The sequence below is a fragment of the Delphinapterus leucas genome, chromosome 2 (genome assembly GCF_059928025.1).
Source record: "Delphinapterus leucas isolate spDelLeu-1000000601 "Yukka" chromosome 2, BTC_Dleu_Yukka2, whole genome shotgun sequence".
Classification (NCBI taxonomy): domain Eukaryota; kingdom Metazoa; phylum Chordata; class Mammalia; order Artiodactyla; family Monodontidae; genus Delphinapterus; species Delphinapterus leucas.
The window spans coordinates 54,884,332-54,894,815 of record NC_143130.1 but is presented as its reverse complement, the minus strand read 5'-3'; the positions used below and the strand labels follow the sequence as shown (position 1 = coordinate 54,894,815).

Sequence of the window (10,484 nt, the reverse complement as noted above, 5' to 3'; positions counted from 1 at the left end):
TGGGTGGGAAGAGCCTGCGCTGTTATTACATGTACTCTACAGACAGAAAGCCATGACTTCACTCTTGAGATGAAAGGAATCACATTTGCTCACATACACAAGCAAAATCTTGTTTGATTTTTATAATTTAATTTTAGAAAAAGGTCAACAGCTTGCACTGGAGGATGATCTCACATTCACACTCCTGTTCTGGGTTAAGCAGCCTCAAATGGTTACTCTTGGTAACGATGTGAACATTTGTGCATAGGTGTGTACATGCAAGTGTGTGCGCAATTTATGTAAGTTCTTGCCATCATACTCATACATCCCCCTGTTAACAATTTCACTTTTTTACTCTGCTGTATGTGTTGCGTAGTAAATACATAATTTGATATAAGCCTCATACGATGTGATTTCACAGAGTCCTAACCATTGAGATATGACTTAACCTGTTAAAGTGATAAACAAGATTATTATGTGCAAACAGGGTTTATGCTCCAGCTGCATCCAAATTTATTTCACAAAGCTGTAAACACAGGCCCTTTCTCAAGTCCTGATGATTGAGTCTCTCTGCCTTCTGTCGACAGGAGAGGAATGTAAAGGCTGAGTCGGTGCTCTCGGCCCTGTGTTGGCTCTTGGCTTTCCAGCCCTGTCACTTAAAGAAACTCATTCATTCCCCAGATTGGGCAGTGCTCCTCGCTGGGGTCCTTCTAAGGCTTTTCACACAGAGACTTTCCCAAGCGGGGACATCTGATCTCAGCCTGCCCGAGCGGGGCCCCGGGCCCCGGGGACTCAGGAGCTTGAGAAATGTGCTGAGAGCCTGTGAGCCACCGGGGGAAGGGGCAGGGGTCACAGCCCTCCTCCCTCCCTGCCCCGAACTGCTCCCCAACTGAGAACCCCTAGTGTAATTCCACCCCAGACCTGGGGGCGAAAGTGGGGAGGCCCATTATGCCAGCAAGGCCCAGCCCCACTTCGTGTGACCCAGCCCAGCCCTGAGAGTGGATGGAAGAGGCAGGGGGACTTTGGCCCAATCAGACCCCACCGTCTTCCCTTGGGCTGTAAAACCAGCATTGGGGGGATGGGGGTATCCAGGGAACTCAGTCCTAGAATAGGAGAACCCTCAACCCCCCCACCTGGGCAGGGTGGGAACTTCTCAGCACTTCTTAGCAGCAAGTGGTTCAGAGGAGAACCCAGTCCGCCTCCTGGGTCTTTAGAGGGCTGCAGGCTGCAGGTGGAGAGGTCAGGCTGCTGGCCCATGCTGTCCAGGTCCGAGAAATGCTCATTTCACAGAATTACCTTCTCTTCCGCATGCAATTCTCCAGCCGGCCCAGCTCCTCATAGGACTGGTAGAAAATGTCAAACTCCCGGGTGCCCCAGCCCCTCCAGACAGCCAGGCACCACTCCAGCTTTTCGTTCTCAAAGCCGCACACAACTGTGTCCTTTGCCACTACGGCAGCATCCACAAGCACCCTGCAGAGAGAGGGGGTCTGAGAAAACCCACAGGGGTCCCCACTTGGTCGGGGCTGTGACCCTCACCCTGCACCTTTTCGGAGGACACAGCCTGGTTAAGGGGGCATCTGTGCACCCCAGCCTGGCACCACCAATGTGCTGGGACACACTGCTTCTCTCTCTGTGGTCCAGCCTGTGGGCAGTCTTTCTAAAGTCTAAAAAGGGGCCTAGGGCATCATTTCAGGTTCACCTTAGAGCAGGTATCCTCCCTAATGCACCTCAGACCCCAAAGAGCCCAGAAAAAATGGTCAGCCCTCTGTGTCCACAGGTTTGGCATTCTCAGATATGGAGGGCTGACTGTACTGTGCCATTTTACATACAAGGACTTGAGCATCCTCGGATTTCTGTATCTGCAGAGGTCCTGGAAACAAGCCCCTGCAGATGCTGAGGGAGGACAGAATTATCCATTCTACCTAATAATTCTTGCTCATCGATGGTCCATGACAGATTCTAAGCTTTAACTCAATTTCCTTGCCACCCAGCCCAGGCATGATTCTTCTCCCTTTCTAAGTTTCCACATACTTAAGAAATACAGGGCAATATATTAGGCAAAAAACCTGTACCAACAAGTCCTAACTATGTACATTTTTTTTGAGCCTGTGGATTGTTTTGCATGATCCGGGCATACACTGCAAGTTTCCTTCTGGGCCTCTGCGGGGCTGTGTGTCCCACCTCCGAGCACACACTGCCATGTGCCCTGCCTGGCACTGAGGCCAGCATGTAAACTGGAACGTGCAGGGGCCTCCACTTCCTCAGGCCTTGCATGTCTCGGGCACTTGGTAGCTATTTGCCAAGGGAATAAACGTCTCAGGTGCATCTCAAAAAGCTGGCCTCCCTTTTGCTGGCTGCCTGGGCTGCTTTCTCCCTACAGTGAGTGTGCCTGGCTCTTGGTAAACCTGTCTTTGGGGGGCAAATAGGAAAAACAACACCAGGAGAAAATTCAGGGGAACTAATGGTGGGCACTCTGAGGTCAACAGACCCGGGCTCTACAGACCTGCCTGCTTCCCTGGAAGCCTGACCTGCGATCTGGGAACTACTGCCGCCCACAAACTCAGCTGGTGCTCAGCAGCAAACCCAGATCTTGTCTCCAGTATCACTTGCAGGGCAAGGGTCACTGGCCCGGGTATCACAGACATTTCCTCTGTCATCATCCTACTCTGGGGAAAACAGGCTGAATATGATTTTTCCATAAGGGAGATTAACCACGTGGGACTCAGCAAAGTGAGGGGTGTGGACATTGCCAGCTGCCTGACGACCCCAACACTGGCTGGCACCAGCCTCCCATCTCTATAGTCAGGCAGATTGTGTCTGGACAGGCTGTCCTGCCCAGCATGACCCTCACAATGGAGTCTGGCCTGCCTCCTGGTGGGACCCCCAGCAGATGGGTACACCTGAGCCTGGGAATGGGCATGGCGAGGGTAGGCATGGCAAAGGTTGGTGTGGTCTGGCTGTGCGGCTCCACCTGGTGCTGTATGGGAGGAGAGGCACCTCAGGAAGGGCTCTCTTGTTTGGCAGGAGGGACGGGGAATCAACTGGATCCCCATTTCAACTGCAGCTGAGCTTGGAGGCATACCCCAGGCAGGGCAGTTGGTCCACAGGTGCTCTGGGCACCCCAAAAACAGGCAGCCATGACCAGTGGGTGATGGCCGGTTCAGCTGGTATTTGCTGATCCCCTAGGAGCTGCCTGTTTGTCCTCCATCTATGGCCACAGTGGTGGACACCATGTTTATTGGTGAAGGACAGAAGGGCGGCGGCCATCATGCAGGGAGGTGGCAGTGAGACCTCGATTCCCTATGCCACACCCTGGGTTCTCTAGGAGCTGCCCTCAGTCTTACCCGTGCGGAGTCAGCTCTCGGGCTTTCAAGACAGCAATGACTCGGCCCCGCTGGGTTCCTGCATCCTTCTCCAAGCCAATGACGATAACATCTCCACCACGCCTAAGAAACCAAAACCCAGAAGGGGAACCGTTTGTCTAGGGCTGTGCTCTCCAGGGGAAACAGAGCTGGTGTGCAGAAAGGCACGGGAACAAACGCAGCTTCTGCAAATGGATTGAGTTACTGAGAGGGCCCCGGAGCAGGGCGAGGAGGCCTTTCCCAGTAGGAAACCTGACCGTGGCTCTCCTTTGTGGTGCCCTGAGTTCTCTGGAGGGCTGATGGGCTTTCGTGCAGCCCTTCTTAGATTTGCTAAAGAGATTCCCTCCAGTTCCAGAAGAGAGGGAATAGCTCCTGATGGATCTTGACAGTACCTTAAGGTTCCCCTCACTCTGCCCCCAAAGCAAGAGCAGTGGGCGGTGCAGGATGGTACTCCCTGTTGGGAAACCTACCTGGGGACCCAGATGACATCTTTCACGGCAAGGATCTTCACAGCCTGCAGATGCTGGCTGAACGCCTCGCCATCCACGGGGCTCAGGTCATGCTCAGACCTGTCAGAGCCCGTGGTGTGCTCGAGCAGCCTGCTGGTGTCCTCGCAGTCAGTGGAGAAAGGCAAGCTGGAAGAGCTTGTGGGGGAGCAGGGTAGGCTTGCAAGGGACGTGGGCACCTGGAGGGGTGGAGACGAGGAGTAGGAGGACATAGAGCAGTAGTCGGTCAGCGAGTCCTGGTGGGTCAGGATCTGCGTGCCCAGCTCCTCACTGTACATGATGCTCATGTCTGCAATGCAGTCCTTCTTGGGCTCCTTCGGGCTGGCTGTGGAGCAGTCCAGGGGCTCCAGGCCCATTGGGTGCACGGGAAACACGTCCCTGAGGGGGCTGGGGTCCCCGCAGAAGTATCGGGCGCACAGCTGGTAGGTGGCGGAGTGGTACATCACCAAGCAGTTGGCCCTGTCGTCCAGGCACCAGACGACCTCCTCCCCATGGCACTCAGAGCCGCACACGACTGACGTGACCACCGAAGGGGCTGAGTAGGGCTCCAGCCGCCTGCTGATCTCCAGGGCCACGCAGTCGATGACCAGCAGGCCCGGCCCGTTGCTATACCAGACCTCGGATCCACTGTTGACCACCTCCATGGCCTTCACGGGGTAGGGGTTCTGCCTCGCGTCTTCGTCTGGGATGCTGAACTTGGACCTGTTGGCTGTGTGTGAGCACAGGTAGGAGCAGCTGTGGTCTGGGGCGCCGTGCACCATGGGAAACACTGCCACAAGCCCATCAGCCAGGCCTGCCAGCACCAGGTAGGAATTCTGTGGGGAGAAGACAGGGATGCTTGATGCCCTTGCGTCTCGCGCACCCGGGACAGAAACAGTCGGTGCAAGACTCATCTCTGCACGTACTCTAGGTGGGCATGTGCTTTCTACCAGCACTTCCTGGAGAAGCCAGCTCCTAAAAAGGCAGCGGCTGCCAGCGGGAGCTTCTGGGTACGCTCCCAAAGGAGGTGCAGCTCAGGCCCACAAAAGCCACACCCATCCCCCCTCCTGTGAGCAGGAGGAAAAAGGTCCATGGCACCCGAGCAAGGGGCACATGTTGCCTGGACCACACAGCTTGCCCTTTGTCAGCCTGGGTTTCTTTTTTTTTTTTTGCGGTATGCGGGCCTCTCCCGTTGCGGACGCGCAGGCTCAGCGGCTATGGCTCACGGGCCCAGCCACTCTGCGGCATGTGGGATCTTCCCGGACCGGGGCACAAACCCGCGTCCCCTGCATCAGCAGGTGGACTCTCAACCACTGCGCCACCAGGGAAGCCCAACCTGGGCTTCTTGCAATGCCAGCAGGAGGGAGCTGCCTTCTCCTTCAGGTCACCAGGGCCTCCTTCTGAGGCAGGATGTGGCACCCTCCTTCCCCTGAAATCTGCTCCTTAAGGTGACAGCAGTTGTGGACACCCTATGGGTCTGCTCTTGGCCTCCTGCCTGCTGCCCCACAAGCCGGGTGCTCCGTAAGAGCAGACCTGGGTCTGCGTGCCTACCACTGCCCCCGGCACTGGCCTGCACAGGGAAGGGCTGAGTCCCAGTCACCTCTGTGACTCCCCCCAGTTTTATGCTCAAGTCACAACACATGCTGCTGAACTAATTCTTGAAGAAATCACTTCCAAATTCAACCCTCTTGTGGAGGCACTTTTTGGCCACTATGCCACATTCCCCGCTTACCACATCTACTCTGAAATGCCTGTGGTTTAGGCAATGATGGGGTCTTGGGGTGTCTCCTGCCCCCGCAATGAAGCATGTGCTCTTCTACAACCACCAGAGGTCATCAGGCAGAGGCCAAAGTTGCAGAGACTGTGCTGAATGCTGGGCCCAGCCCAGGCCTCCTCGGAGCATCTGTGCGGAGCTGGGAATGGAGAGCAGCTTAGCAGCCTAGATGCCTGGGTGGGGTTGGGGGGTGGCCAGGAAGAGTTCAGGAGAACAAAGCCAGAGCTGGGAGACAGCAGAGACGTGGGCCTTGTGCCAGGGAGGGTGAGCAGCAGAAAGCCCCCTTGTTGGGAGCTGGGAAGTTGGGCTATCCAAGGTGATGAGTGAACCAGCCTCTAGCTTACTGAAATCCACCTTCAGGATTCAAGGAAAGAAAACAGCCAAAGCAAATAGGAGCAAGGTCTCTATCAGTCCCGGCTCTGGGCCCCAGCCAGGCGGTGAGTCCCACATCCCAGATGGGTGTGGATGTGTGCGTGCAAGAATGCAGGGGTCTGTCATCCGTGGCCACAGGGCAGCATGGCCTCTGAGGGGCAGACTGGCAGGGAGGCTCTGCACAGAGCCAGCTTTATTCCAGCCGGTTGAGCGGGTGGTGGTGCCCTGGCTTGGGGCTCTGGCCAGAAATGGCTTTAAATAACACTTTGTGTTGAGCTCTGTGCTTCAGTGCAACCAGGTCCCGAGCTCCCCAGTTGCCCGTGGGGCCACAGTCAAAAATGACTCTAAGGTTGATTTCAGTTTCTATTTTTTAAAAATAAATAAATTTATTTATTTATTTTTGGCTGTGTTGGGTCTTCGTTGCTGCGTGTGGGCTTTCTCTAGTTGTGGCGAGCAGGGGCTACTCTTTGTTGTGGTGTGCGGGCTTCTCATTGCAGTGGCTTCTCTTGTTGCGGAGCATGGGCTCTAGGTGCGGGGGCTTCAGTAGTTGCGGCACACAGGCTCGGTAGTTGTGGCACACAGGCTCAGTAGTTGTGGCATACGGGCTTAGTTGCTCCGTGTGCGGCATGTGGGATCTTCCTGGCCCAGGGATCGAACCTCTGTCCCCTGCATTGGCAGGTGGATTCTAAACCACTGAGCCACCAGGGAAGTCCCTGATCTCAGTTTCTTAAGAAATGAAACTGTAGAGGGGTGGAGAGGAGAGTGCATATATGTCACGATTGTCAGGAAGTAGTAATAATGCTCAAATTTACTCAGTGCGCTGGCCCAGAGATTTGGGTACGTTATGCCCAGAGATCCTTCTCTCAATCTCTTTTACACCCATTTTGCAGGTGGGAGAACTGGAATCAGATGATAGTAGCCGACATGTTTTAACGAAGCCTCACCAATAATGACCCTTCGAGCAGGGAGCTGCACAAACAGGGGCCTCAGGGCCCACAAAGGGGTTCTGGAGGCCAGAGAAGCCTTGGGGACGCCGCTGAGGAGCTGGGGCGAGGGTAGGGGCAGCTTCTTGGGGGGGTGGTCATGGCACTTGATCTTCAGAAATGAAGAGGAAGAGGTGTTGAGCGGCAGGGTCAATTCTGGAGGGAGGGGCCTGCTCAGAGTGCGGTGCTGGGTGGGGAGGGGTGTGAGGGGGCAGCGGGGGGGTTCGCCCTGGCCGGCCCTGTGGGCTGGGTCTGATCCTGAGGATCAGAAGCCCTGCCGGGGCCCAGGGCTGGGGAGGGCACCACTCGCAGACTCATTTGAGAAAGGCAGGGGCTAGAAGTTGAGGTGTTGAGTCTTCAGGGCCATGCTGGACAAAGAGGGACTGAGTTCTGGGACTGAGGCTGAGCACTCCAGAGGAGGCAGAGCTGAAGGGGGAGGGGAGCTGGCTGTCTGACAGGGGTGGCGGCCTGCCAGGGCCCGGTGACCAAGTGGCTGTGGGAGGTGCTGGGCCAGGCTCCTGAGGTCCCTGCTCTCAGAAGGGGAAGGGCACACATGCCAACTGCTCCTTGACACCAGTTGCACCAGAAAAGCATCTCAACTGAACTGGGGCTGTGGCATATGCATGCAGAATGCAAGCCTTCCACTCAGCCCACTAATGATGGCCCCGATCTCTGTCTCTCTAAGGCTGACTGTGACCTAGGCTTGGTGATCCAGAAGAGCATGGCTCTGCTCCCTCCCCACCAGCCCAATGGAATGGGGAAGGGAGAATCAGAGACCTAGGCACCACCTCCCCCTTACCTCACCTTTTTTATAACAGGCACCGCCAAGAAGCAGGTGACGATGGCTGGGGTGTCCAAAGCCCGTTGGGGCGTGTTCAAGGGACACATGCCCTTGAGGCTGTAGATGTAGATCTTCTGGTCCTGCGGAGGAGACAGTCAACATGAGAGCCGGGGGACTTCCCTGGCGGTCCAGTGGTTAAGACTTTGCCTTCCAACGCAGGGGGTGTGGATTCGATCCCTGGTCAGGGAGCTAAGATCCCACATGCCTCACGGCCAAAAAACCAAAACATAAAACAGAAGCAATATTGTAACAAATTCAATAAAGACTTAATAAACCAAAGAAAACCAAACAAAAAAAAACATGAGAGCTGGGCTGCAACAGGCCTGCCGGTTCCTAGGGTGCACTCGGTCTCAGAAGGCCCTTTACGCCTTGGAAAGTAACTTATTGAGGCTTTCTGGTTGGTTGTTTTCATATTTCTGTTCTTTGTAAAAACTTGGAAAACTACAGAATATACTGAAGAAAAACAAAATCGCCCATACTCCAATACCCAGAGAAAGCCACTTTTGGGATTTGGGGCCCAGACTTTCAGTTTTCCGTGGGTATTGGTGTGTGTGCGTGTTCCCAACAGTGGGACCACACTTCTATGCTGTTTCCACACTTTTCTTCTCCCAGGATGATCAGTGCAGGCAGAGGCCCTGTCCTACCTGGTCTGTGAGGGTATGATGCATGTCTATCACTCAGAATTTGGCTCATCTGTTGTCAGATGTTTATTCTGTTCAAGTCTTTACTACTATGAATTATACTGGAATGAGCATTCTTATACACCTATCTAGTCTGAGTGTGTGTGTGTGTGTGTGTGTGTGTGTGTGTGTCTTGGTTTTTTCCTTAGAACAAACTCTTAAAGCTAAAATTGCAGAGGCTTACATGGTACAAATATTTTTGAGATTTCTGATGCATATTTGAACGATACTTGCCATCTGGAAAGCCTGCACCAGTTCATACACCCCCACCCAGTAGCTTCAGAGCATTTGTTTTGGGGCACTCCTCTCTGGAGTTCTCAGAAGACAGTTCCTTGCACCTTCTGCTGACCTTTTTACATGAAGGCACGAGGCCTCAGAGCTGAGTGGATTTGCTGTGTAGACAGGCAATGTTATAAGAAACCCAGTCACTTCGCCAACCTGCTGGGGTTCTCCTCTTGCCGGGATTTTGCACTTGACACTTAGCTGAATCCCAGAGATGCTGCTTGTTCACAGGGCTGCTGGCATTGCTCTGGGGTCTCACAGTTGTGGGCTGGGGTTAAATCTGAAATTCAAATGTACCTGGGTGTCCTGCATATTTAGTTGCTAAATGGGACCCCCCCAGGGGCTGGTGTCGCCCACCTCGATGAGAGCCCTGCAGGGGGGTGGTTACCTCAGTGGCCGTCCACAGAGAGTTCTGGACCTTGAGCTGGCAGCTCAGCTTCATGCCCGCACAGCTCACGCGCTGCACTTCCAGGAGGCCCTTCTCCGCGTTCACCACCGTGTAGTTCCTACAATCAGCAACAACTGTGCAGTCAGCTCAGGCCTCCCTCTCCCTGGCCTGGCCTGTAGCAGCTTTGGAGGAGGACATCAGCTGTGGACCTTGTCCACCCCTTCCAGCCCAGGGTCCAATTTCGCATGTTTTAAAAGACTCAAGGACTGTTCATGTCTGGGGAAGAGCCTGGTTCTGTCTGCCTGGTAATGCTTAAACATTTGGGCAGAGAAAGGCCATTCCCAAGCAGAAGAAAGACCCTCCTCTTTCTGTGACCTTTGAGGGCTCAAAAAGTTGCCCACAGCGTGAAGGGACACCAGGGGGCTGTACCTGCACTAAGGCCGCTCCCTGCCCTCCCACTGGCCATGTCTCCCCCCTGCGCCCCCGCCACACACACACAGCAGAGTACCTCAGGTCAACCAGAGACAGATGGGGGAACTTCAGAGTAGACTGGGGGTCTCAAAACGGGCCCCCAACATAAGTGCTCTGAGAACTAACAAACTGTTGTTTATGAGAGTGGCCCTTCACTCACCCGCCCCCGCCATGTTCCCCAGCATTGCCATCTCCCCACCGTCCTTGATAGGTATCCAGCATGCTCACTGCCTGGAGGGAAGACTGCAGCTGGGGCAGGGGTCGATTATTCACCCAGGCCACACAGATCTTTTCCCCAGTCCAAGGGAATAAGTCAAGTGAGTGGATAGCAGTTCTCAATGTAACATTTTTCTGCCATCAAAGTTTGGAAACCCTTTGCCATTGTTGACTGATAACGTGTATTCACAGATGATGAGAGATGAGCAAAAAATCAGCAAATGAAGACTTTCTCCAAAGTTATATTCCCCCTTTTTCTCCAGTCTTTTTTCCATGCATTGAAAAAATAAAACTAGGATATTATAAATAACTTTACATTTAACTTGGAAAAAATTAAAAATATAGAGAAACTTAAAGGATAACACACCCCTATTCCATCCAACAAGAATTTTGTTATGTGTATCCTGTTTTCTGCACGTCCCCACTTTCTTCTCACCCACTTCCCTTCCTTAATTCAGGATGGTCTCGGTCTCATTTCCCTCTCCACTCTCACTTCCCAGGCTCACTGCCCTTTGTGCTTCTGGCCATAATTTCTTCCCCTCACCCTCCAGTGAGCTTGCCCCTTCTTCAGGCTGGGGGGTGAGCTTTTAAAACCCTCCCAAGTCACAGAGAGAGGCTTCCCCTTCCCTCTGGAGATAAGCTTTTACAGCT

General features: G+C 54.0%; 1 protein-coding gene across 9 annotated transcripts in view; it reads right to left on the bottom strand.

The window, feature by feature from the left end:
- Positions 1-107: 107 nt before the first annotated feature.
- Positions 108-10,484, bottom strand: part of LRRK1 (leucine rich repeat kinase 1) — a 122,993-nt gene continuing 112,616 nt past the window's right edge. For 5 of the 9 annotated variants that reach the window (XM_089906899.1, XM_089906900.1, XM_089906903.1 and 2 more), the window contains 5 exons: positions 9,147-9,264; positions 7,760-7,876; positions 3,812-4,662; positions 3,324-3,425; positions 108-1,449 (listed from right to left, as the gene is read on the bottom strand). In XM_089906899.1, the coding sequence (XP_089763025.1) occupies positions 1,272-1,449; positions 3,324-3,425; positions 3,812-4,662; positions 7,760-7,876; positions 9,147-9,264 (1,366 nt within the window). In that variant the 3' untranslated portion in view covers positions 108-1,271. The other 4 variants (XM_089906902.1, XM_089906901.1, XM_089906905.1 and 1 more) reach the window with 4 other exon arrangements.